Genomic DNA, 27,461 nt, shown 5'->3' on the forward strand with positions numbered 1-27,461 from the left:
CTTGCTGTTCTTCATTACATCAATTGCAAATGAAAAGCATTCAGTTGAATGTCATCTGACATAATATTATCAGGAAGGGTAAGCACTTGTGCTAAACCATTTCTGACAGTGCCATAAAGCTCCGTGGACTGTACAGTGGGCCTAATCAAGGATGGTGAAAAATATAGACTTTTGTGTAAACGTCATGGACACTCCTGTGCTCCATGCATTTGTTCTGCGGTGCAAGGTGATACGTCATTATTTCGAGTGGGAGTTGAGGCTCTCGATCTCGTCAGTTCTTTATTCATTTGCGCAGGTTTTTCGACATTTGTTCAAGTACACTTTTGACAGGGATATCTACACATTGCTGAGTTAGCTACTGTACCTAAAATATCATTCTGAAATATCACTGTTGGTGGAGAACATGAGTGTTGAGGCGTACGGGCCGAGCTCGCAGACTCTCACGTTCCTGGACACCGAGGAAGCCGACTTGCTTGGAGCAGATACCCAGGGTTCGGAATATGAGTTCACAGATTTTACCCTACCGAGCCAGACTCAAACAGGCCAGACGCAGAGTCAGTTGGACAACCAGGTTCGTGGAGTAATTGTTGCATGTTGTGGGGCAAACTAGCTCGCTAACAGCGTTCTTAATATGGATCTAGCTAGCTAGTTAGTTAGCAGAAGCTGCTAGGTTAGCATAGCTAGCTTTCGAGCTACATAGAAAACACATGCATCTGCCCCACAGGCCACGCAGCTGGCTAACGAATTAGCTTAGCCAGAATGTTTACATAATGATTTAGCATGCTAACATGAGTTAATATGCGTTCTGAGATGGACACCAGGAGTATTTGACGAGCAGTCTGTCGTTTTCTTGATAAGGTAGCCATGACTGAAACCATTTATTTGCATGACAGTCACAACAGGTAGTTGGCATGCTTTAGATAGTAGGCATAACGTTACTAGCTAGCTGCTGCGAGTTTGCTACAGCAAGTGCATGTGATAGCAAGTTATCTAACTAGCTGTCAAATGCACCTTTTCCAGGTTTACATTTTTGCCACTGTCTTTAAATGTCCACGTTACTCTCCAGGTGAATGGGCCTGATGGAGTTCTGCAGAATGGGGAAGACTCTGTTGTAAAAGCAAGTCAACTCCTTGCAGAGTTGAACTTTGAAGAAGACGAGGAGGACACCTATTATACTAAAGACCTCCCAGTCCATGCATGCAGGTAATGTTCAGAAATACTTTTTAGTTCTGTCGGACGGACAGATAAAGAAAAGAGGTTTGAAGTGTTGATAGCTTGTTTTATCCGACGTTACCTTGCTATGAACACCAATATTAAAGTTGTCATTGTGTTATTTCTTTCCTTCGCCCAGTTACTGTGGTATTCACGATCCGGCATGCGTGGTGTATTGCAACACCAGCAAGAAGTGGTTTTGCAATGGACGCGGCAATACGTCTGGCAGGTAGGCTTCAAAGACCAACCAACGGGCGGTTGTTGACCTTCCATCTGTGGTGTATTTAGCTAAATGTAGTTGTTGTCTACTCGATGTGGGAGGCTGCACACATGAAGTAGAAATGTGATGCAAATGGAGACTGAATTGACTTGTACCATTTTAACATGGGTCAGAAAGACATTTACCTGAAATGTTGATATACCTACATTTCACAATTACATTTGAGTCATTTAGCAGACGTTCTTATTCAGAGCAACTTACGGTAGTGAGCGCATACATTTTTGTGCTTTTTCTCTCATCTACCATCTCAGTCACATTGTGAACCACCTGGTCAGAGCAAAGTCCAAGGAGGTGACTCTGCACAAGGACGGTCCTCTGGGGGAGACGGTACTAGAGTGCTACAACTGTGGCTGTCGCAACGTCTTTCTCCTGGGGTTCATCCCCGCCAAGGCCGACTCTGTGGTGGTACTGCTTTGCAGGTAAAGCAGATCTATGGTGTTTGTTAACCTTCTTTATACCATTCTGTATCACAATGATCAGATGCCCTGTTCTTGGGCCTTATCAGACCCAGATCCAGTGGCTCTAATCATTGAATCAAAGAGATTTTGTAATAGAGTGTGTTGATAGGCGTAATGTGTGTGTTTTGGTAATGCAGGCAGCCATGTGCCAGTCAGAGCAGTCTGAAAGACATCAACTGGGACAGCTCCCAGTGGCAGCCGCTGATCCAGGACCGCTGCTTCCTCTCCTGGCTGGTGAAGATCCCCTCAGAACAGGAACAGCTTCGGGCCCGCCAGATCACCGCCCAGCAGATCAATAAGCTGGAGGAGCTCTGGAAGGTTTATGAGATGCCTTATTTAGCATAAGTTAACCAGCAATTTGCTACAGGCCAGTGGCCTACTACTTTGGTCCTTTTGATATAAAAGCCAATTACAGAGCAGCACTCTTTTAGTTGTTGTTTGACTGTATCAATCTGTCTTGGTGTCTTCAGGAAAACCCCACAGCCACTCTGGAAGACCTTGAGAAGCCTGGCGTGGACGAGGAGCCTCAGCACGTGCTGCTGCGCTATGAGGATGCCTACCAGTACCAGAACATATTTGGCCCCCTGGTCAAACTGGAGGCCGACTACGATAAGAAACTCAAAGAGTCCCAGGTAAGACCAACTGTGTTCTGCCGGACTGTTCAGGCTAGCGCTTCCTGCTTTTGGATGTAAAAGCAGTTTTGGTTTTACATGTTTGATTGATCGTTCTCTCGTCTGTTTGTTTCACAGACCCAAGACAATATAACTGTCAGGTGGGACTTGGGACTCAATAAAAAGCGGATTGCTTATTTCAGCCTTCCCAAGACGGACTCAGGTGGTAATTCCTTTTTTTGTTCATCTCCATCAACGTCACGTGGTCCATGTCCATTCCATTCCGGCCACAACCTCCCCTTACATTCTCCCTGACGCGCATGCTGGCCTGTCTTCTAGTCTAAGTCTGAATATATATATATATATGTTCAGATGTATGTGTATATATATATGTATGTATGTGTATATATATATATATACATATACATATACATATATATATATATAATATGTGTATGTATGTGTGCATGTACGATTACATTTTTGTATGATGAATGTTCCAAAATCTATCAATTCTATATTGTGCCTTTCATAAGCTAATTCCCTTTCCCTTGCTGTCCCTCTTTTCATTCTCTGTATTTCTGTAGACATGCGCCTGATGCAGGGTGATGAAATTTGCCTGAGGTATAAGGGAGATCTTGCCCCACTCTGGAAGGGTATTGGACATGTCATCAAAGTACCAGACAGTATCCTTTTCATTGCTATGCTGTAACGTTGCTATCTTTTACTCTTCAGCATCTTGTTTGCCGCCCAATTGATTGACGTAATTGTTTCTTTGTTTGGCGTTATCCTTTCAATAGCACCACAGTATCGCCACATTAGTTTCTGGGAGGAATAGGTGTAAGGTTTTGTGGTGTATTGTCCTTAATCCTTCCCTAATAGACTATGGCGACGAGATAGCCATCGAGCTGAGGAGCAGTGCTGGGGCTCCCGTGGAAGTACCACATAACTTTCAGGTTGACTTTGTGTGGAAGTCCACCTCTTTTGACAGGTAGGAATCTTCTGACACAAATCAATATGTGATGCAATGGGTTGGGCTCAGCTGGCTTGACACGGGGACTTGTTTGCATCCTCCAGGATGCAGAGTGCCCTGAAGACCTTTGCCGTGGACGAGACCTCTGTGTCCGGGTACATCTACCACAAGCTGCTGGGTCACGAGGTGGAGGACGTGGTCATCAAGTGTCAGCTGCCCAAACGCTTCACCGCCCAGGGCCTGCCTGACCTCAACCACTCACAGGTGGGTGTTATCATAGACAGAATCTATGAGTATATTTCAGTTATTCCTTCGACGATCACGTTCGCTGACCGTTTGCCAGATGCCAACGTCGTGTGTCATCACGTAGGTGTATGCTGTGAAGACCGTGCTGCAGCGTCCTCTCAGTCTCATTCAGGGGCCCCCTGGCACGGGGAAAACGGTCACCTCTGCCACTGTAGTCTACCACCTGGCCAGACAGGGCAACGGGTAAGATGTGCTCACTTAATAGGGGACACTATACACAATACTTAGTAAACAACTTCCACTACAATAGTGACTACATTAGTGGTGGTAGAGGTCATCATTGCAAATGACACATTGTTCTCAGTTGAGCAACCAAAGGGTTAATAAAAGCCCCTTTTATCCGTCCCTAACACCAGTTGTGTGTGTTTCCTCAGGCCAGTGCTGGTGTGCGCTCCCAGCAACATCGCTGTGGACCAGCTGACTGAGAAGATCCACATGTCGGGCCTGAAGGTGGTGAGGCTCTGTGCCAAGAGCAGAGAGGCCATCGACTCCCCCGTGTCCTTCCTGGCTCTGCACAACCAGATCCGCAACATGGACAGGTAACCTGGGACTGCTGCCCGGGGAGGAATGGTATCTTTATCTCATCAGGTGTCCTGTTAACTAGAGACAAAGGATCGATTCCACTTGAGAACTTGGCTTTGGGCCACGAGAGTTGCCTCAGTTTGGAAGCATAGATGCGCAGGTCATGTTCCCGAGGTCTTTCCTCTGTCTTACAGCTTTTCTGCACGTTAGCCTTCATTATAGGCTACATAATTTCAGCACAGTAAAGAGCACTGTTTTCTCAGTTTGTGTTTTGCTGTATTTGTGTGCAGTATACCAGAGCTTCAGAAGCTGCAGCAGCTGAAGGACGAGACTGGGGAGTTGTCCTCCTCTGATGAGAAGCGCTACAGGGCCCTGAAGCGCACCGCCGAGAGGGAACTACTCACGGTAACGCCTGCTCCTTTTCCACACTCCCTTAAAACAAAGTCCTTCAAATGTCTTAATTCCACTGTGAATAAATATCTACTTCCTCAAGTTGATTATCACTGACCACGTCTCCCTTCACTCCCATCTTTGCTCCTCAGAATGCTGATGTGATCTGCTGTACCTGTGTGGGGGCAGGAGACCCCCGCCTGGCCAAGATGCAGTTCCGCTCCATCCTCATTGATGAGAGCACGCAGGCCACTGAGCCCGAGTGCATGGTGCCTGTCATACTGGGGGCCAAACAGGTACGTCTCAGTCTCTTAAGAAATCTCAAACCTCTAAGAAAAATGATGCCCAGTCACTTAGTTCAATGACAGGCCCCAACTTTTCTCTGTTTCTTGTACAGAATGTTTATCAAAAGTTGTTGCTGATGGAAACGTGTAGTGCCATTTATTGCCTGCAGGTGTCTGTGCTTGGTTGAATTCAACATTGTTGCAGGTGCAGAACACTGAGTGAGGCACACTACCTACACCCAATGCTAGTTCCCAAACCACACGACATTGGATTTGAATTGGAATGACCTTTCTGTTCATACTAAATCTAGGATTTCTCGGTCTGTTTCTCTCCAGCTGATTCTGGTGGGAGACCACTGCCAGCTGGGTCCAGTAGTGATGTGTAAGAAGGCAGCCAAAGCGGGCCTGTCCCAGTCCCTGTTTGAGCGTCTGGTGGTGCTGGGCATTAGGCCCATCCGTCTGCAGGTGCAGTACCGTATGCACCCGGCCCTCAGCGCCTTCCCCTCCAACATCTTCTACGAGGGCTCCCTGCAGAACGGAGTCACCGCGGGTAAGTCACTGAGGGAGAAGGGTTAGGGGCCATTGTGTAGAACCCTCACAAACAGAGGTTAGGGTTAGCTTGTTCTGCTGATGTGCTTGGCCATCAAGCCTGGAATGGACTCCCTGCTGTCTACTAGCTAGATGGGCAGTTTACATAATCTGTCTCGAAAAGACCAAGAAAACAGAACAATCGTGTATTGCTTTATAACAGCAAGTTTTTTACTAAGTTTGCACAAGGTGGAAAACAAAGCTAAAACATGTCACTGGCTTCTACACTTAATTCTGGATTAACCTTCATGTAAATGCGCTAACTCTCCCCATCTTGACCCCTTTCTTTTATTTATACAGCTGACCGCATCAAGAAAGGCTTTGACTTCCAGTGGCCACAGCCAGACAAGCCCATGTTCTTCTATGTGACCCAGGGCCAGGAGGAAATCGCAAGCTCCGGAACCTCCTATCTAAACAGGTATTTGACAAATGGAAGCATTTGTCATTTTTGACCAAACAGACAGACTTCTTTCATAAAAAGTGTATTATTATATATATTTTTTTAATGAATAAGCTTTTCTTTTCTCTTTCTCTCTGTGTACAGAACTGAGGCTTCCAACGTGGAGAAGATCACCACTAGGCTGCTAAAGGCTGGGGCCAAGCCTGACCAGATAGGCATCATCACCCCCTACGAGGGCCAGAGGTCCTACCTGGTGCAGTACATGCAGTTCAGTGGCTCTCTCCACACCAAGCTCTATCAGGTACAGCATTCTCACAGGGTTAGGGAGAAAGAACATAAAATAATGGCACGCCACTGTGGCACTCAAGTCTGTAGTGCTTTCTGCAGTGACTTTAAAAAGAAAGAAAAATGTCTACCTTTACTGTTTTTAAGTGGAGGCCAGATGGTGATTGGAACAGTACTAGTTCATAGTTTCTCTGTCTCTTGGCTGTCCCCAGGAGGTGGAGATAGCCAGTGTCGATGCCTTCCAGGGCAGAGAGAAGGACTTCATCATCCTGTCCTGTGTCAGAGCCAACGAGCACCAGGGCATCGGCTTCCTCAACGACCCACGACGTCTCAACGTGGCTCTCACCAGGGCCAGGTAAGTAACACCAGGACATGTGCAGTCCCTCTTCTCCTCCCTCGGTCTCCTGATGCTCAACAGATATTTTGAAACATCTTATTATCCTGTCTTTAAAAAAATATATATCTTTTGCAAGACTATTTCAATGTTTGCCTTTGGCGTTATGCCAACTTTTTGCTGTGATGATTCACAAATGATCATTACTCTGACAGTAAAGGGACTGTATATATGTGTGTGTGTAGGTATGGGGTTATCATCGTGGGCAACCCCAAGGCCCTGTCCAAGCAGCCTCTGTGGAACCACCTTCTCAACTACTACAAGGAGCAGAAGGTTCTGGTGGAGGGACCCCTCAACAACCTGAGGGAGAGCCTCATGCAGTTCAGCAAGCCTCGCAAGCTGGTCAACGCCGTCAACCCTGTGAGTCTTGTCCGGCCCCTTGAACACGCGCGTGTGTCTGACCGTGTACATGTTTACGCGGTGCGCTGTTTTTCCTGATTTTACTTTAGTGTAGACGGTACACCGCTATTAAAAAAAGAACGTGCGTCAGCTTCTGTTTCGACTTAGTGAAGTGTTTTTTTCTATGTGTGGGTTTTTCAGGGGGGCCGTTTCATGAGCACAGCCATGTATGATGCCAGGGAAGCTCTTATTCCTGGATCTGTGTATGACCGCAGCAGCACTGGTGAGAGGCGACGTCAAACTGTAAACTTGTGTCTTTGTACTTGTTTTGCCGCTGTCTAAAAATTGTCTCTTTTTATTCTCCCTTCAGCACGTACATCCAACATGTACTTCCAGACCCACGACCAGATTGGCATGATTGGCCCAGGCCCCATGGCCTCTCTGAACATCCCCATCCCCTTCAACCTGGTCATGCCCCCCATGCCCCCGCCAGGCTACCTGGGCCAGGTCAACGGCCCCCAAGCAGGCCGTGGCGGAGGTATGAAGGGTAAGGCGGGCGGAGGGGCACGAGGCGGGCGCCAGAGGAGCCGTGGTATGGCGAGCCATGGCGGGGGCAACGGGCAGCACGGCCACATGAGTGGCAGCCAGGCCAGCCAGGACCTGGGCTCCCAGCCCTTCTCCCAGGGACCCCTCACACAGGGCTACATCACCATGAGCCAGCCCTCCCAGATGAGCCAGCCTGGCCTGTCCCAGCCTGAACTCTCCCAGGTAAGTTAGCAGAACCCTTTACATATTCATCTTTTAGCAGACTTTATAGGTCTGACGTAGACATACAGGCATGAAAATCAGCAGGCTAAAAGCTTCTCCTTTGTTGTTTTCCTTACAGGACAGCTACCTTGGCGATGAGTTCAAGTCCCAGATTGACGTGGCCCTCTCCCAAGACTCCACCTACCAGGGTGAACGAGCCTATCAACATGGCGTGACTGGACTGTCCCAGTACTAGAGTGTAAGACGACAGTTATCTGTGAACTTTTTGCACTGTACATTCTATGAGCTAAACCAACAGTTACTGTAAGATGTTATCAGGTGGAGTAAGTAGGATACCAGAAGCTCTCTATCAGGGTATTACAATTATCTTTTGTTTTTATTTTACTCTTAGGTCGTGGGAAAAGGAGCTAAGCCTGTGCTGAGCTTAGTTCGCCTGCATTTTAATCTGGGTAAAATCAAAAAAAGAAACATGGATACCCGTTTTCCACGGCTACAACTGAAGCACCACTGTGTGAAAGCAACAGGAGAGAGACCGAGAGAGACCAACCAATCACAAGAGTGAGAGCAAAATGGGGGTTGAGCTGGACAGGCCGAGCGAGTGGGAGGGAGGGAGAGAGGAGGCCCTGCTCGCACACGGAGACATGGAGAAAAAGGAGAAGCAGCATACGTCGGAAGTAGCGCCATCGGAGAGACGGGACCTTCGGTGATGATTTGAGGGACGAAGGTTGTGGATCCTCTTGGGGGACACAGGAGTCACATCTCCCCGCCTCCCGGGATCACCAGTTAGTTGGCTGAGTTCCTTGCTCTTGGAGCAGAGAGACTGAGAAGAGGAGTTCTAACACAACCCTTCAAGCTCAATCCACAAAACCGTCTCCTGCCAGCCAGAGGGGGGGGGGGGGGGGAAGCAGTCAGTCGATTTGGGAAAATTTCTAACATCAAAGTTGAACCGTGCTCTGCATTTGAACATGTTTGAGAGAGGGGGAGAGAGGAGAGTGCTCGTGCGGACCAAGAGGTCTTGGTGGAACATCTCAAGCGGAATCAAATGGTGCAGGAGTCGGGAAAGGATTCTGACCGTTCATCTTTTTCAGCTTTGAGTTGGAAAGTTTTCTACACGAGGTCTGTCGTCGCAGAGGTTCTGAAATAAGAAGCTTGTGAATTTCGCTGGCTTTCCGCTTGGGTCTTTCTCAAGGTGGTCTACTAAGGAAAAGTGGTAGAATGGCTCTTGGAAACTATTAAAGGAAGACATTATTGTCTCGAGATCCAATGTGGTAGTTTGCGAGACAAGTTTTCATTTTTTTCCTGCTGTGTATCGTTCTGTCGTACAAAAAGAGTAAAAAGAATATCATAACCAACTGATTGTAATCGATTCAAGCAGCTATCACTTGATCTTCTAAATAACATCCAGGTTATTAGTTTAAAAAGCATCACAGCTCCACAGACATGAAAGTGCTTGTAGGACACATCTTTTCCATGGCTACAATTCATTAACCCCACAGTAAGGGGGGGAGTTAACCCTAGAGCCCTAAGTTTAAACATGAAATTCTGTATTAAATCATGTTTTCCTTTTATTGGTCATGATTCGCCTAGCTTCAGATAAGAGGTGCTTCACATGGGAACATGAATTTATGTTCAGAGAGGTTCTAGACATGAAGCTTGTGAATACTACAGTCATAAGACTGGAAGTCTTGAAGTATAACTGACTACAAAGGAAGGTTGGAAGCGTCTGGCACCTTCTAAATGTAGGTATTCAGTGCTGGCTATCATTGGCCCCATATGAAAAAGATAACTGAAATTGACAGATGGGAGGCATTTCTGTCTGCCAGAGGACGTGAATTCATTTTGGTCCACGTTGGTGTTGTAAACACAGGTAGTTTTTATTTAGTGCCCATTTTTAAAGGGTGTGGTGTAGATTTGTCTAGCCCCCACCACATCTTGCCCCCTTTAAAAAATGTTGGGGGATGTAGTAGATTGCGTGAACTGTATTTTCCAGTTGAAGTTGACATTTGACTTTTGCCCTCTGAATGTCCTTTAGTTTTGATGAAAACGCCAATACCTACATCTTCAAACATGTAGTAGGCCTACCCTGTCTCACACAGAGAGAAGATGTTGATGTTGTTTGTATCATTGATGGTAAAGTTTCCCACATGTAAAGTAGTATTTTGTGTAAGTCCTATTTCTGTCACTTCCCTGCCATGCAGTGCTTGACTTGGACAGAAATAGGTGCCGGTACTTATTTTGTGTGCCGGTACTGCTTATATTTATGTGCAGGAGCTAGGGTTGGGCGGTATCCAGATTTTCTTACAGTTTCTGTACCATACTGGGGTATACGGTATTACCGGAAGTGCACACAAGGGGCGCTATTTCAAAACAATAATAACCACAAACCCTCCCACCCATACTGTGGGCAGTATTGAAAATCATACTGTCTGTATTTTGAAATATCCTGGTATACGGTATATCGCCCAAGCCTAGCAGGACTCCACAATACTTTTGAGCAAATATTCTATAAGAGGTACAGCAGTTCAAGCGGTAGAACATTTTAGGTGCCGGGTCTCCACTCCGGTGAGCTCCTGCCCAAGTCTAGCGCTGCTGCCATGTTCGTTTTAGGTCTGAGATCTTTCACTCTGATATGAAATGTGTGTAACCATCACTCAGTAATTGTGGTACCCTTCCTTCCATGCTTGTGATAATTAAGTATAATTTGACATTTTTCATGTCATTCTGCTGAGTCGTGAGAGGCTACGATTTTCACAAGTCATAGTTGTATGCTAGTGACGTGGTTAAACAGTCTGTTATGAACACCTGTGGAAAGATGTTTAAGATGCCACCCATTCTGACTAAATGTTTGTACTTACAGATATCAGATATTTTGGTATCTTATAGACATTAACCACTACCCTCAGATAAATTATGAAAATCTGTTATTTTCCCGTGACAACTATCCCTATCTGACAAACTGTGTATGTGCCATTCAATAGTACACATCAATTGGCAGGTTTCATCACTAAACATTCATGTATTTTTGTTGTTCCTTTATGAAATCGGCCTATAATTTCAAAGGGGGAACTACTGAAGAGAAAGGAAATGTTGCTACAACTAAATGCAGAGCATTGAAATTCAAGTAGATTAATTATCAGCAAATTATCATTTGAACTGTGTTTGAAGATGAGCAAACAACATCACTTTTGAGTGCCCCATGAGGTACAGGGAATTTAGAATGCAAAGAACCTTCAATTCGGACAAAATAGCCAAACCCCCCCCCCCCTGCCTGTCTGATCTTAGTATTATTTGCCTCTGAGGGGGTTTTGTATTGATGTGAGCAAAGTGATATTTCTTTCTCTGTGGAAATAGTTTGAATATGATTGTAGTTATTTTGGTCATCTGTGTCGCTCACTGAAATATCATCCTTGCAAAATCTTTGAAAAATAAAGGTTGCTTCTTTTCGTTCATTTTAAGTGATTTAACTTCTTTAACGAATCACTGGAATTATGATTAACTCAACTGCTGTCAGCACTGAGCTTTAAAGACTTGACATCTAGGCCCCCCCTTGACATCTAGGTTATTGCGGAACCCAAAACTCAAGCTTAGGCCTACATGTGGACTTCAGAATTGTTGTCCTCGTTAGCCTATCATTGTAAACCCTTGTGTGGTGTTCTTGATATTCACTTAATGTTCGCGGGTCTGATGGACCATAACAATTTACGTAAAAATACTTCATACTTAGATGTTGCCTTATATAAATTAGAAGCAATAGCGACAGCATACATGGTTCATATTTACATCTGCTGGATCACATTTATCAATAAAAGCGCACATTTTTTGGCAAATATCTATGAAAATCATGACGGGTGGAATAAATCATGTTTATCTTGAACAAATATAAGTGAAACAAGGTTTTCATCACTAATGTTTATTACTTTGAACTGAACAAATTGGAAGGACAAATTTTTGTATTTTATGGAAATGATAAACGAGCCCCATTGAACACAGGCCGGTCTACACCACAAATGAAGGCCTGTCTACACCAAATGAGGGACAGAGTTTTACTGTGTGTGTTGCATATGTATTTCTTGCACTTGATGCATGTGTACTGTGTCTTCCTGTCCTTGGGTCCACACATTACAGCGCTGCTTCTTGTTGCTACCGGCTTCATTTAGAATGATGAAAACACTTAGTTCAGGAATTTTACTAACATCTCACTCACTCACATATATACAGTTGAAGTCAGATGTTTACGTACACTTAGGTTGGAGTCATTAAAACTCATTTTTCAACCACTCCACACATTTCTTGTTAACAAACTATAGTTTTGGCAAGTCGGTTAGGACATCTACTTTGTGCATGACACAAGTCATTTTTCCAACAGTTAACAGACAAATGAATTCACTGTATCACAATTCCAGTGGGTCAGACGTTTACATACACTAAGTTGACAATGCCTTTAAACAGCTTGGAAAATTCCAGAAAATTATGCAATGGCTTTAGAAGCTTCTGATTGGCTAATTGATATAATTTGAGTCCATTGGAGATGTACCTGTGGATGTATTTCAAGGCTTACCTTCAAACTCAGTGCCTCTGCTTGACATCATGGGAAAATCTAAAGAAATCAGCCAAGAACTCAGATAAAAAATTGTAGACCTCCACAAGTCTGGTTCATCCTTGGGAGCAATTTCTGAATGCCTGAAGGTACCACGTTCATCTGTACAAACAATAGAACGCACTTATAAACACCATGGGGCCACGCAGCCGTCATATCGCTCAGGAAGGAGACGCGTTTTGTCTCCTAGATATGAACATACTTTTGTGCGAGAAGTGCAAATCAATCCCAGAAAAACAGCATGGACCTTGTGAAGATGCTGGAGGAAACCGATACAACAGTCAAACGAGTCCTATATCGACATAACCTGAAAGGCCGCTCAGCAAGGAAGAAGCCACTGCTCCAAAACCACCATAAAAAAGCCAGACTACGGTTTGCAACTGCACATGGGGGCAAAGATTGTACTTTTTGGAGAAATGTCCTCTGGTCTGATGAAACACAAATAGAACTGTTTAGCCATAATGACCATTGTTATGTTTGGAGGAAAAATGGGGAGGCTTGCAAGCCGAAGAACTCCATCCCATCCGTGAAGCACAGGGGTGGCAGCATCATGTTGTGGGGGTGCTTTGCTGCAGGAGGGACTGGTGCACTTCACAAAATAGATGTCATCATGAGGCAGGAAAATTGTGGATATATTGAAGCAACATCTCAATATATCAGTCAGGAAGAAATGGGTCTTCCAAATGGACAATGACCCTAAACATACACAATGTTGTGACAAAATGGCTTAAGGACAGCAAAGTCAAGGAATTGGTGTGGCCATCACAAAGCCCTGCCCTCAATCCTATAGAAAATGTGTGGGCAGAACTGAGAAAGCGTGTGCGAGCAAGGAGGCCTACAAACCTGACTCAGTTACACCAGCTCTGTCAGAAGGAATGGGCCAAAATTCACCCAACTTATTGTGGGAAGCTTGTGGAAGACTACCCAAAATGTTTGACCCAAGTTAAACAATTTAAAGGAAATGCTACCAAATACTAATTGAGTGTATGTAAACTTCTGACCCACTGGGAATGTGATGAAAGAAACAATAGCTGAAATAAATCATTCTCTCTATTATTATTCTGACATTTCACATTATTAAAATAAAGTGGTGATCCTAACTGACCTAAAACAGGGAATTTTTTACTTGGATTAAATGTCAGGAATTGTGAAAAACTGAGTTTAAATGTATTTGACTAAGATGTATGTAAACATCCGACTTCAACTGTAGTTACAGCAGACCAAAGTAGGAGAGTCAGACACACACACACACACATATGAAACATCACACACTTACTTCCGGTATTGGAGTTGTTGGTTCTGTGGGCCGGGTGGATGGGGCACCAGCATCCTTCTCATGAATCCTCCTCACGATGGCTGCAGAAGCTCTGGTCCTTGGATTGTAGGTCTGACCAATGCCTTGCCCAGCTCCTTGAGAAAGCTGTCTCCTCTGGAGCTTCCCTCCGTCCCAATCTGGGTTCAACATCATCCAGATGACAAATGTGCACGTTGTATGAGCTGGTCTGATGTCTCGGTTATCGAAGCGGATAATCTTGGAAATAATGTGGAAGTTTTCCAGAGACGTTGCATGGAAAAGTTATCTGCCAGTTTCTGCATCCCACATGGATTCTGTGGATTACACATTGGATCTGAAAACACCAACAAGGATAACAACCCTAAAGTATGCATGTAAATGAGTTTGGTCCATCTCTCCCCAATAACACGCCTTCCCTCCATATTAGTGCAGCCCAGAATTATTTTCTGGATGGTTTCTGGGATGAACAGTTCAAAAGAAGACTATGTCCTGCACATAAGTAACCTCCATCCGCGTCGGTCCTGGTTGCATCCTTATCACATTGGCAGCCATGCTCATTCCTTGAGCAAGAAGACCATTCAATTTCACCGTTTTTTTTTACGTCTGTATTTCTTCTCCTTCAGGCTGCTGATAATCTGGTTGCTGACGGGCTGGTCCTGGACTGGCTGAGGGTCAATCTCATCCTCTCCTTCCAACTCACTGTCAGACTCCGAATTGACAGAGACATGATCCTCATATTCGGAAGATTTTTCATCTTCCAAAGAGGAAGGACGCTCCTTCCACACCAGCTTCTCTCTCTGCAAAAAAATATTTCTAAGGCCCTCTGAGCAGAGATTATTTTTGCCATACTGATTGATTGTGGTAAGGAGCCACACATGCAAAGCTATTTATTTATGTCCCTCCCCCAATTTGCACCTGGCTGGGGTCGAATGTGGGATAATACATTATTTAGATATGTTGTAAAAAAATATATATAAAAAATAAAAATTTGAAATAATGTATTAACATTAAGTAATAACATTGTGCAGGATCCCGCAAGACATTGTGTAGTTTCACACACTACCAAGGGTAAAGAGTGCGAGAAAAGCGGGAGACGGGCAGGGAGACAGACAGATTCTTGCTGTAATGTTGAAACAGCAGGCCCAGGGAGGAGGAAGACAAAGTGAAGGCACACAGCAAACCTTTTTGTTTAGTTTTTACTTGTTTTCACCTACACACACACTTTTCCACACTTTTATTACCCTCGGGTCAAGTGGACCCGAATACCACATATGTAATATAAATGTGTAGGGAGGGGGGTACACAGTGTGCACTCAATAAAAATGTGTAATTTTACAGAAAATGTGCCAAGGCCCATGAGTCTCAGGTTGAAAACAATAATGAATTGTATAATTTTTATTTTAGTAAACTTTGAAAATGGGTCCCACAGTCCCCAACACCACACAAGGGCTAAGGAATTTGTTTTAATGTGAGCAATGTGAAAATTAAATAGTGTATGGCCTTAATTAGTGTTAAGTAGGCCATATTTATTTGACTATGGTCAACAATGAAGTAGTTTACAGCACGAGTTTTGTCATTAAAATGAAATGGAATTTGACCCACCACCAAACTGTAACCAGCAGGTGGTGGTATATCGACTGGTTATAAACACAACTGTAGGAAATCGTTACCATGAAGCGCTGCACCGCGCGAGGTTCTTGACGGGATAAGAAATGTAACCAATATAAAAGTAGCGATACTTTGTAGCCTACCAGTGCATAACACTGTATGCTTGCGTCTCACATTGAGCCGTCAAGAGGAGTATAGCCTAGAACCAGAGCTTCGCGGGGCACTGCGCTACAACAAGGTTACTGAAGTACAGCCAAAGAGAAGAAAATCGGAGAAATATGCACATGATGGACCGCCCGGACTGTGGCAACTGATGCACGTTGCTCCAGTTTAGTGATGCCATCGATGTCCAACGTCGTGGTAAGCCTTTCCAAGTGAAGGGACAGAGCGCATATCATTTCATTGGCAGCTAATGTCCACAGTAGCCTATTCACAGTCAAGTCTTGCCCTTTGCAGTGAAATTCCGGTGGTAAATTGGGAAGCATCCGTATCCGGACACAGGAGAGGAAGGATTTCAGCGCCACTATTCTAAAACATAAAGGAGCCCATATTAGAGCTGGATCAATACATCTCATTAATATTTTACAACGACATGAGGTGAGTGTTTCGAGTAACAACTATTCAACTCTCACTGACTTATTGCATTGGACCGCTGCTAAATTTGCTATGAGAGAAAAGTTTAGGCTATGCTGCAGTCAGGACCATATTTCAAAAGTCGGTACAATTCGTTTTAATATTGGTGTACACAAACCTTGATCTGTAAATTGAAAGGCTATTGATACATTGACCAACCGGTCACTTTTTTCCCCGGTCATTATTATCTAGTCCAGTTGTCTGTTAATGTCAAAATATTGTTTGTTGTTGAAACCATAATCTTGATGTGCATACATCAAGATGACGTTTTCACCCGAAACATTTTGTAACACTAATCAGTGTGTGTTAATTTCCTTCTTCCATAGAAAGAACACATCTCCTGCCTAATAAGATGTATCCACACCATCGAGAAAGGTAAGTGGCTGTCATTTCAGTGGTGATATCCTCTCCTGAACACCTACTCAATAGCCCCTGTTGTCTGTTGTCGGTGGTGGCATAATGACCACAAAGTCCAAAGAGATCCATCCCAACAGTTGGCAGTAAAAGTATTGGTGTAATGACCTTGGGATGCCTATGACTCTTACAGGACCTCTACTTCAACAGGACGAGAGAGAGTCTTCTCTTGTGTCTTATGGAGTAGTAGTCTGATAGTGCACGGATCTGTGATCACAACGCAAGTAGGTCAAATGGCTCTGGAATTACATTTACAAGTTTTGGAGTGATGTTGATTTGCATCTGAGAATATCGCACTAGATTCATTGTTTCTTGATGTTATATTGATAATAAGTGGTTTCAAACTTGATTTACAAAGTAAACCAGTTAGTGTTTATGCTGTTTATCCATTTATCTCATGTTATGTTAGTGGTACTGCAGAGACCAGCACTACCTTATTTGAGCAGTACATTTATGTAATTGCTCTAAGGCCACTGTTGGGCTATTATTGCTGTACTCATTCAGGGAGAGTAGTACTCGCCCAGCACAGTATGCCACCAGAATCTCCTCTACAGAAGCATCCATGTAAATTGTTCTGTTTACAGCATGGAGAGGAATCTACTGTAATACTATGCCAAGAAACCCGTTAGAACTGATAGTGGGAGTGGTACACCATTCTACAAAAAGAGAACATGAATTAAAGTGGTTGTTAATCATAATAGATATAGGAAAAGCATCGTTGTGGAATTTCCATCACCAGAAACTTGTTTTTCATTATCTGAAATCGGATTCTACTCCCTACCTCGATCCTGGTGGAATTCAGCTCACCTATTTAACAGCTGGAGCATATCTAATGAAACCAATCAATATTTTCAAACCGTGTGCAGGGTACAAATTAGGGCCCCCTATAACAATTCAAATATAAATGTGAGCACCCCCCTGAAATTGTGACTGTGTGTGCGTGCGCGACTGTGCACATACTATTTGTGTGTGTGTGTGTGCGTGTGTGTGTGCGTGTGCATGTGCGTGTTTGTCTGTGCAGCATTGGTACACACAGCACACGTACGTACGCACATCCCACTAAGCCATGTCCATCTGTTTAATATGAAGGATGAATAGTGGATCCTGGAAAGAGATCCGTTAGCCATTTAGCTCCCACAGAGAGACAGTCATCTGAAACACTGAAACATCTGGCTTGCGCTGTGCCTGATGCAAGCCCTCAGGTCTCTCGTAGCGCCACACCTCCTTGGCACTGGAGGAATGTGTGTGGAGGTTAAAGAGGCAGCTCCCTGGCGTCCCGGTGGCTCAGGCTCTGCAGGGTGATCTCATCGCATTGGGGTGATCCCTGTGGAGCCGGGAGCCAGTAATGTTGCTCCCTATGATAGAGGTTTGAAGGACAAACCCCACTGACCAAAATACCAATCAGATGGATGGTGGGTGTAGCTCAGTCCCCATAGAGGATCATTTCTCATGCCTGGTCAAAGTTGGGCTAACAAACCCTTCCCTAATTTCGGCACCAAACGCTCCATGGTAATAACAATCTAACCCAGAATGTCAATCAATTTTCTCATATGTAAACTAATGTTCTGGAAGCTTCGGTGCCAACATGGTAGTCGCTGAATTTCCATGTCTCAAAGTGAGATTGCCGAACTTTGTAGTCTACCGTTTCTGTCCGACTCTGTTCCACAGCACTGCTTCCGTCCCCTGCCTGGCCAACCCTCTGATCAGTGTCTGTCTGAGCCTGGGGTGACTGCCAGCCTTATAGAAGCTGGTTATTAAGCACGAGATCAGCTGACAAGAGTGGGATTACTGTGTGATGAGACAGAGAATTACAGCTCAGGGTTTTTATCAGGGAGTTTGCCAAAAATGGTCCACAAGCCCATCGGGGGATGTGTGTGTCTTAGAGAGGGGGAGAGCGAGTCTGTGGGTCTGCTTTGATGGTGGTAGTGGTTATTAGCAGTAGGGTTAATGTGAAGAAAAGTCTTGACTTGGAAAGCAAAAACGCTGGCTAGCAACCAATAGTTGTCATTGTAAGCTAATTGTTTTTGTACACTTGGGATTCTTGAGGTTGGAATGTTAGTCCTACGCTAATTTACACCAAAACTCATGCGATTTAGAGATCCTGGCACATAGAATTAGAGCAAAGATTCAACACCCATTAACTTAAATCTGATCCTGTGTCTGCTTACCTTCATCACCGAAGAGGTCAGACTAGAGTTCATTTGAATACAGTTTAATGTGCACAGTGACCTGGTATTTCCCATGTCTTAAATCATCCATAAATGATCTAGTTGATATTTGTGCTAGGTTTATTTTACTTATCGCAATCATCAGCCAACGAAATGGACGGGATCGTCACTACCATATGTTGTTGTAATAATACACACTAGTACTCATCCAATACACATTAAATCAGACACTTAAACCCATATAAATGTCGTACATGTCAGTATGAGATTTAGTGGGTACTTTATAACATCAACCCTCTAACTGCAGTGGAGTGTATGTCCTGAATAGTTTGTACAGCTTTGAATTGAATACGATGAGGGTGAAAAAGGCCAACTATCAATCTGCAGCTACGTGTCAAGGTATAGTCCTTTTGACCTTACTGCGTACGTAATCCAAGTTTTTTTATAGCCTATACTCGTCTCCTCACATTTTACATTAGTTGTTAAGCAGACGCTCTTATCCAGAGCGAGATAGTGCGTTCATCTTAAAATGACTCGGTGTGTAACGTATACGCTGGGAGTCAGAAAGCAGGTGCAGAAGGTGAGTTTAATACTGAACAAATACAAAAAAACAAACATGGGAAGCGTACTGAACGTGAGAGAAAACCAATGACACCTGACAACTGAGGGTTAAATAAAGGGGGAGTAATCAGGGTATTAATAAAGTCGAGGTGTGCTTAATGATGGGTTGCCAGGTGTGCTTAATGATGGGTTGCCAGGTGTGCTTAATGATGGGTTGCCAGGTGTGCTTAATGATGGGTTGCCAGGTGTGCTTAATGATGGGTTGCCAGGTGTGCTTAATGATGGGTTGCCAGGACCGGTGTTTAGTAAACTGGCGACGACGGGAGTAGACGTGACACTAACCCCGTGCGTTCTGGAGGGCAGGTAGCAGGAGCGGGTATGAAGTTCAGGGAGGAGGTGAGGCCCTGGTCGATGAAGTTCCCAGCGGCACCGGAGTCCACTAGAGCTGTAGAGACAACACTTGAGGGACAGCCAGCCAGTGAACTAGGAACCATAAAGGGTTTGGTGGGAAACGATGATAATGGCGTACTCACTCCTAACCTGGGAAATGGAAGATCACGGGGCTGCCTGGGTTAGGGCGCACCGGACACCGCTGAAGCTGGTGCCTCTCCTGGCCGCAATAGGAACAGAGCCCCAGCTGTCTCTGGCGACGCCGCTCTGCCACGGAGAGGTGTGTGGCCCGTACCTCCATCGGTTCAGGCTCTGCCTCAGGACAGCCATAGGAGGGAGGAGCGTGGCGATGTGTACACCGGTGCTCCCGAAGAAGGTTATCCAGACAAATGGCCATCGAGATGAGAGTGTCCAAGGATATGTTGTCATCCCGACATGCCAACTCCGTCAGGACCTCCTTGCGCAGTCCACTGCGGAATAGAGGGCGGAGTGGCGGCTCATTCCATCTGCTGGAGGCTGCCACAGTCTGAAAGGTGCTCCGCAACAGTCTGGGCCCTCTGCCGGTGCTGGAAAAGTCGCTCACCTCCCTCTCTGCCCTCTGGAGGATGGTCGAAGACTGCCCTGAACAGAGCCATGAACCTCTCATAGGAACCCAGCTCTTTCTCTCTCCCAGATGGCCGTAGCCCACTTCAACGCCCGTCTGGCCAGCAGGGATATTACCATGGCAACCTTGGACCTCTCGGTGGTGGGAGGTCTCGTCTGATAGGCGAAATAGAGGGAGAACTGGAGTAGGAAGCCACAGAATTTTGATGGAGTATCGTCATATTTCTCTGGAAGGGACAGTCCCTGACCTGGGTGGAAGAATGGGTAGTGTGGGGGGCTGGCTCACTGTAACAACCCATGGTAGGAGGCCCTCTGAAAGAGGTATAGAGAACCTAGAGAACGTACCCAGTTTTGCCAGCTGGTCATGGTGTTTATGGAGTAGATACTGTAACCTTGCTCATTAACCGTCTGGAAGAGCGTTGAATCTTCTGCTGCTTCCATATTGTGAGGTGTCATTCTGTAACATACAGGTGCAGAAGGTGAGTTTAATACTGAACAGATACAAAGAACAAACATGGGAAGCATACTGAACGTGAGAGAAAACCAATAACACCTAAGGACTGATGACAACTGAGGATTAAATAAAGAGGGATTAATCAGGGCATTGATAAAGTCGAGTTGTGTCTAATTATGGGACGCAGGTGTGCATAATGATTGTTTGCCAGAACCGATAGTTAGTAAACTGGCGACGTTTTTTTTGTTAGTGGGGGAATAAAACTGAGATGTCTTATTTATGATACTCTTTGTTTGAAGAAGTAGGGTTTCAGACATTTTTGGAAGATGGGCAGGGATAGGGGGAAGCTTCTTCCACCATTGGGGTACCAGGACAGAAAATAGTTTTGACTGGGCTGAGCGGGAGCTGACCCCTGTAAGGGTAGGAGGGCCAAGAGACCTGAGGTGGCAGAACGGGGTGCTCGGGTTGGGGTGTAGGGTTTGAGCATAGCCTGAAGTTATGGACCAGGGTCTTGAAGTGGATGCCAGCTTAAAATGGAAGCCAGTAAAGTGTGCTGAGGAGCGGAGTGACATTGGATAACTTGGGAAGGATGAACACAGTGGCGTCAGTTCAGCTAACCGTGGGTATGGCAAAGTGGGTATGGCAAAGTGGGGTGTACACCAAGCCGAGTGATTTGGTGTACAGAGAAAAGAGGAGAGGTCCTAGAAACGAGCCCTGGGGGACACCAATAGTGAGAGCATGTGGTGCAGACACAGATCCTCTCCACGTCACCTGGTAGGAGCAACCTGCCAGGTAGGATGCAATCCAGGAGTGTACAGAGTCTGAGACGTCTATCCTTGAGATGGTGGAGAGGATGTGATGGTTCAGTGTTGATGGCAGCGGGTAGATATAGGAGGATGAGAATAGAGGAGAGAGAGTCAGCTTTTGCAGAGAAGAGAGCCTCCGTAACACAGAGGAGAGTGGTCTCAGTTTAGTGAGCCGTCTTAAAACTTGACTGGTTAGGGTCAAGAATGTCGTTCTGAGAGAGATAACAAGAAAGTTGGTCATAGACAGCATGCTCAAGTGTTTTGGAAAGCATAGAAAGAAGGGACACTGGTCTGTAGTCAGAGGGGTCGAGTGTTGGTTTCTTGAGGTGGGAAGCGACTCTGGCCGTCTTGAGCCAATGGTCAGGGAGGAAGTGAAGAATGGGAGGTCTCCAGAGATCGTCTGGAGGAGGGGATGGGGTCGAGTGGGAACGTTGTTGGGTAGCTGGACATCACGGGTATAAGGATTTCAGCTGGAGAGAGAGGGTAGAAAGAGGTCAAGACATAGGGTAGTTCTGTGTAATTGGGACCAGTGGACTCAGTTGGCTGAGTGGATGTCATCAACCTTTCTTTGAAAGTGGTTGACAAAGTCGTTTGCATAGAGGAAAGGGGAGCTGGTGGAGGATTAAGGATGAGAAGAAGGTGGAAGAGAATTGGAGGCAGGAACTTGAAATTTATAGTGATAGAAAGCAGCTTTAGCAGCGCATGCAGAGGAAGAGAAGGTAGAGTAGAAGGATGATAGGTCCTCCGGAAATTAGTTTTCCTCCATTTTTGATTAGCTGCCCACAGCCCTGTTCTGTGAGCTCGCAGTGAGTCACTCCGCCATGCAGCAGGAGGGGAGGGCCGAGCCGGCCTGGAGGAAAGGGGATAGTGAGAGTCATAGGATTCTGAAGGAGAGGAGAGTATGGTCAAAGGGACAGGAAACAGGAAATAAAAGATTTAGCAGAAGGGAGAGATGATATGATAGAAGAGGAGAGAGTGGTGGGAGAGAGAGGGCAAAGAATGTGATGGTGCATGCCCATCTGGGAAGGCTGAGTGGGCTAGGTGGACTAAGTAGGTAGGGTTGGAGGATGGGGTGAGGGGGTTTGCAAGGAGATTAGTACGAACAGCCTCTAGAAAATGAGGCACATTGCCTGCCTTGTGAGTGGGAGGGGACTGGGAAAAGTTGAGGTCTAAAGAGTAAAGTTGTGGAAAGAAAGAGGTGGAAAGAAATTGAGGTCAGGCGTCGGGATGTTGAAGTCGCCCAGTACAATGAGTGGTGAGCTATCGTCAGGAATTTAGTTTATCAAGGTGTCAAACACATTGAGCAACTTTCCAAGGGCACCAGAGGGGTGTTCTACAAAGAAGATTCAATGAGTTAACCAGATAACTTTGATAAACAACCCGAAATAACTATTGATTTTCTGGTTCATTAAGAAATCTAAACGTATGTGTTTTTGGTGTTGAGTCAATTGGACCATGCCCATTTCAAGCTTATCTTTCTCAAAATATCTAGTTTTAAATATTTTGTGGAAGTTCGCTAGCTAATTCATTTATTGATCCTGCTTTGTAGTGTACCCCTCCTGTCGGTGATAGGTAACAACAGCTTGAGTGGACAAGTGACAGTGGCAGCATGGAATTCAAATGAGGAGATGGACAGGTGAGAGAGGGGGGGAAATAAAAAATATCCACTGAAGAGAAATTAGTATCCTTTTGCCACCACCGCCACGACCAGATGCTCTTGGACTATGAGAGAACACATAGTCAGATGACGAAGTAGCAGTGCTCTCTGAGGTAATCTATGTCTCCGTTAAGGTCAAAAAATGTGGGGACTGAAGGACAGCACGCCGCTCAGCACTGATTGATGATTACCTAGCAAAGATGAAGAAAGACAACCCCCTCCAAAAGACACACCCACCAATTATCACAAAGCTACTACTCAAACTGACCTGAAACCAGTTCAAGTCAATGTTTCAACCCTTCACAGACACAAGTACTGAGCATTCAGCAGTTCAAACAGCAATGATTTAGCAGGCTACTTGGTAGAGAGACAACACTTAACTACAATTGCCCAAGCCAGACTATACCAACAACAACAACTTATTGAAAAAGAAAAGACACTTAGGCTACTCTTGCAGAGATTGGTTGTCTTCCCAGGCTATAGATGAGGCGCAGCCTCTCCACTTTGTCTAATTGCATTGCACAGTAACTGGACTTTAACTCCCCCTCTGTGTACGATCTTTCCACTGCTGTCATTCAGATTTGGTTGGGTTTCCATTTTCCGTGCCACAGTTGCCAAACTAAACTCGAACACCAGTGGCATTGTTGCTTTGCAATATTTACCTCGTTTCTAGGATACCTAGCATGGTCACACTGGCAGGAGCAGGGGTTGGGAGGGGACTTGTGCAAAGGTTCTGAGCTTTTTAGTCAACGGTCTTGTGCCAACCACAACCCACTGGCAAATGAGAATAGGACATAAAGAGCTGCCAAAGGTGACGCCAACGTCTGTAGCATTATGGCAGCCAGTCAAGTTTGGGAGCTATGCTCCATTATGGGAGGAATAGGAGGTTGTTTTTCCTCTGCGAAAGCACAAAAAAATTGTAGACATTTCATATTCATCAGAAAATGAACAGTAGGTCTTGATTAGAACATGAGGGTTGTCCGGAATCATGAGTTGTCAATTTGTTTAGTGAACTGTGTTCATTCAAAAATTTAAACTGAGAAGAAAATAATTATTTAGAAAAATGGGAGCCTTGGTCAAGTTGTCTTTGCATTAGTCTTCACATACTCTAATTTGCTGGGCCATGTTAAGGAATATAAAATTATTGGCCACAATTTGTCTTCACATGCTTAGCTCCATGTCCCCTCCATGCCCCAGGGAGCAGCCAATCTTCAGCGCCAGGGCCCATGTGTTCCAGATCGACCCGAACACCAAGAGGAACTGGATCCCTGCCAGTAAGCATGCCGTCACCGTCTCCTTCTTCTACGACGGCAACAGGAACGTGTACCGCATCATCAGCGTGGGCGGTACCAAGGTGAGCCAGGCAGCTGTGCTGTCCTGTACAGTGACTCTCTGGAACATGAATGCAGACCACAGTTAAGAGTATGTGAATGTGTGGTCTTGTCGAAAGCTCTGATTTAGGGAAACATCCTTTTCGAGAGATGTTCTTAGGACATTGCGGGACGGTTGAAAATATGGTCTCCAGAGGTGCTTTCAGTTCACAATCATTTGCTTCTAGCCAACAACAAAAAAGCAATTTACAGTTTGACAAAGAGAGTAGATAAAGATGGGTCTGGTATGTGTAGTAGATCAGCATTGGCATGTTTTAAGATTGTGTTCACTCTTACTTTTGCCCGTACTCTCATTTATCCTTCCATCTCCAAAGACCTTGGTTGTTCACGAGGCTAAACATAAAATAAGTGGTTGTGGGCTTTTATTAATTTAAAAACAATTGAGCCATTGTTCAGTCAGTAAGAACTGGAGTGTGAACAGAAACTCAATGTCACCAAACAGCGCTCAGAAGATCAAGGCACAGATTCCTCACACGTTTTGAATTTAGATTCCCCAATGCTGCCCTGTAATTTATCTGATCTCTTCTTAACACCTCTGGTCTGACCCACATTCCCCACTCCCAGCAGACCCTGTGGTCAGCAACCTAATTCCACCCATCTGTTGTCTGGCAACGTGGTAATTTTTTGTACCACGTCATGTGAAACATGTTGCCCCTGACTCTTGTAATCGTTTGTTTAAAAAGCTCCTCTTCTTTAAGCTTCCCTTGCCCTCTGATTCTGGGGTTTTACGTCAGTCATATTATAGTAATTCTGCAGCTGATGCAGAAGTTTATAAATGGGTCTGCTTAATGTGTTTTCTCATGTGACGTGAAACCAAATGGAGGGGCTGTAGCCACTTCTCCGCACTGCCTGATGCAATGTTTGTTAATCTGTTAAAGGGTCGGCCAGTCAAATAAATGGCATTTGTTTGTTACGTCCTTAAAATAATGCAAGCCATTGATTGCCATGCACCCACAGTCCAATCTAAAAGATGGGCATGTCATGCTATCAGAATAAGCTCAGAAGACATTTCCAAAGGAGATAACTGTTTACAGAGAAGATGGGTATAACCATCTTTTTGTACAATGGATTTGAAACGATCCATTTGGATATTATGAAAAGGCAAACGGATGCTTCCCGTTATGATCGCAGATGTTTCACTTCTCTTTGTTCAAAGTCCGAGAGAAAGAGTCCTCACGTTGGCACCAACGTGAACAATAATCTGTTGTGCATGATAGCTTTTGAGGTTCATCAGGTGAGGTGAGGAACTACTACTGCATTAAGCAATGATGTCCTCCTCCCTCTATCCCCAGGCCATTATCAACTGCACCATTACACCCAGCATGACGTTCACCAGGACCTCGCAGAAGTTTGGCCAATGGGCGGACAGCAGGGCCAACACGGTCTACGGCCTGGGCTTCGCTACAGAGCAGCAGCTGCATCAGGTGAAGATCTTCTAATTTCACTCGACACAAGGGTCTGGCGTCCCAAAATAATTCAGTTGTTGAATTATGGACAACTCATTTATCTTGTGCGATCATCATTTTTAGGCACATTATCCAAGGCTTACTGCAATGTCAAACTAAATGCATTTCGCTCTTGTCCGTCCTCAGTTTTCTGAGCGGTTTAAGGAGGTCAAAGAGGCTGCCCGTCTTGCACGCGAAAAGTCCCAGGATAAGATGGAGTTGGCCAACACAGCCCTCAGCATTGCTGCCCCACAGGTGAGCTCAGACAGAATGCTTTTAAGAGAAAAGCTTCTGAGGATGATCTTTTGAATGTCTGCGGAACTCCTGCGGTACACATCGAGGTATTGCTATCTCCCGCCGGCTGCGAAAGAGAAACAGGATGGGAAGGGAGGCGTAGGAAGTATGAGCTGGGTCATTCGTCTCTGAGGAAAGTGAGAGGAAATCTAGGGCGATGGTAAAATTATCCCATGCAGCCCAGTGCTCTGCCTGGCTGGTTATGTCTGCTCACTGCAGAAACCTCTGAAATGATTTAATTGCATTGATCAATAGGCTATTCTGGTTATGGTGGTCACGTTAACAAAAATGTGTAATATACAACAGGGCCTGGGACCCCTTTTGTGGTAGCAAATTCATCAGTGGACCCTTTCGTTATCAGAACACAACTTGAGTGAGATATAAAAGGACATGCAAGGAGTTTTGCTATGACTTCAGCAGTGCATGGCCGGACGAACCAAGTCTCGGGGAGGAACATTTTAAAGGCCCGCCTCTTGGCATCGGAGAGAACCTTTTGCAGCTTTAAAAGCGAATATCCTGCAATTCTACAAATGTTTCCATTTGTCAGAGAGAACGTTACAGTTTTAAAGATGGAATCGGCAGTAGGGGGAAACGGCGCCCCTGGCTGCTCCACCGGCTGCCTCGCCACCGTTATTGTTTTTGTTGCAGAGCTGAGGAGCGTGGTGAAGCATGGTAAAAAAAAGAATTGCACTACATATTGTGCTCTTCTATCGCACGTGCAAGGATGTCCAAGGGGAGTAACTTCTTTGTTGTTGTAATATCGAAAAACGTCTGTGTCAGTTTTACCATGAAGGATTCCAGCTTTAAATTACAGTGCATTTATCTAGAAATGTAACATTTTGGGGGGGGGAGTACAATAACTATTGAGTTGAGAAATGTATAATTGGTGTGGAGTACTGTGATTAATAATATTAAGTTGTGTTGTATTTACACACTCTAAACGTATTCCACGGATCCATTGGCCAAAATTCATTTAATTTGTTAGCAATATTTAGAACAAAATAAATAATAATAATTGTAAAAAAAAAATATATATATATATATATACACATATACAGTACCAGTCAAAGGTTTGGACACACCTACTCATTCCAGGGTTTTTCTTTATTTTTTCTATTTTCTACATTGTAGAATAATAGTAAAGACATGAACACCATGAAATAACACACATGGAATCATGTAGTGACCCAAAAAAGTGATCAAAATATATTTTAAAACCAATCAAAATATATTTTATATTCTTCAAAGTAGCCACCCTTTGCCTTGATGACAGCTTTGCACACTTGGCATTCTCTCAACCAGAATCATGAGGAATACTTTTCCAACAGTCTTGAAG

At 44.8% G+C, this 27,461-nt stretch overlaps 2 protein-coding genes across 3 annotated transcripts in view; both read left to right on the forward strand.

Annotated features, from left to right (window-relative positions):
• The first annotated feature begins 98 nt into the window (after nt 1-98).
• On the forward strand, nt 99-11,265 carry LOC110530135 (regulator of nonsense transcripts 1). Of its 2 annotated transcripts, none has more exons than XM_021612976.3 (23): nt 99-571; nt 1,067-1,203; nt 1,352-1,441; nt 1,744-1,911; nt 2,088-2,268; nt 2,421-2,582; nt 2,700-2,787; nt 3,149-3,247; nt 3,444-3,552; nt 3,639-3,798; nt 3,905-4,023; nt 4,215-4,379; nt 4,653-4,767; nt 4,905-5,048; nt 5,373-5,586; nt 5,925-6,042; nt 6,169-6,325; nt 6,522-6,664; nt 6,889-7,063; nt 7,244-7,325; nt 7,413-7,810; nt 7,929-8,048; nt 8,202-11,265. In XM_021612976.3, exons 1-22 carry the CDS (start codon nt 404-406, stop codon nt 8,043-8,045), a joined length of 3,309 nt encoding a protein of 1,102 aa, XP_021468651.1. In that variant the 5' UTR covers nt 99-403; the 3' UTR covers nt 8,046-8,048; nt 8,202-11,265. The 2 variants fall into 2 exon arrangements, with proteins under 2 accessions (XP_021468651.1, XP_021468652.1); XM_021612977.3 differs by having other exon boundaries at nt 204-571; nt 2,700-2,784.
• A 4,085-nt stretch (nt 11,266-15,350) lies between these two features.
• Nucleotides 15,351-27,461, forward strand: part of LOC110530137 (homer protein homolog 3) — a 35,969-nt gene continuing 23,858 nt past the window's right edge. Inside the window, exons 1-6 of the mRNA XM_021612980.3 lie at nt 15,351-15,669; nt 15,766-15,906; nt 16,269-16,317; nt 24,193-24,349; nt 25,679-25,810; nt 25,979-26,086. Coding sequence (XP_021468655.1) covers nt 16,295-16,317; nt 24,193-24,349; nt 25,679-25,810; nt 25,979-26,086 — 420 coding nt within the window. The 5' untranslated portion in view covers nt 15,351-15,669; nt 15,766-15,906; nt 16,269-16,294. The remainder of the gene's footprint in view (nt 15,670-15,765; nt 15,907-16,268; nt 16,318-24,192; nt 24,350-25,678; nt 25,811-25,978; nt 26,087-27,461) is intronic.

Source organism: Oncorhynchus mykiss, chromosome 8, assembly GCF_057628025.1.
Source record: "Oncorhynchus mykiss isolate SJ-2025 chromosome 8, ASM5762802v1, whole genome shotgun sequence".
In the NCBI taxonomy this organism is placed as follows: Eukaryota; Metazoa; Chordata; class Actinopteri; order Salmoniformes; family Salmonidae; genus Oncorhynchus; species Oncorhynchus mykiss.

Bases quoted from the DNA above. Each gene is read 5' to 3' on its own strand.
- LOC110530135 (XM_021612976.3), top strand. From the start codon at position 404: ATGAGTGTTGAGGCGTACGGGCCGAGCTCGCAGACTCTCACGTTCCTG. The intron at 572-1,066 runs GTTCGTGGAGTA...GTTACTCTCCAG, and splicing joins AGAGTCAGTTGGACAACCAG to GTGAATGGGCCTGATGGAGT. The intron at 7,326-7,412 runs GTGAGAGGCGAC...TTCTCCCTTCAG, and splicing joins GTATGACCGCAGCAGCACTG to CACGTACATCCAACATGTAC.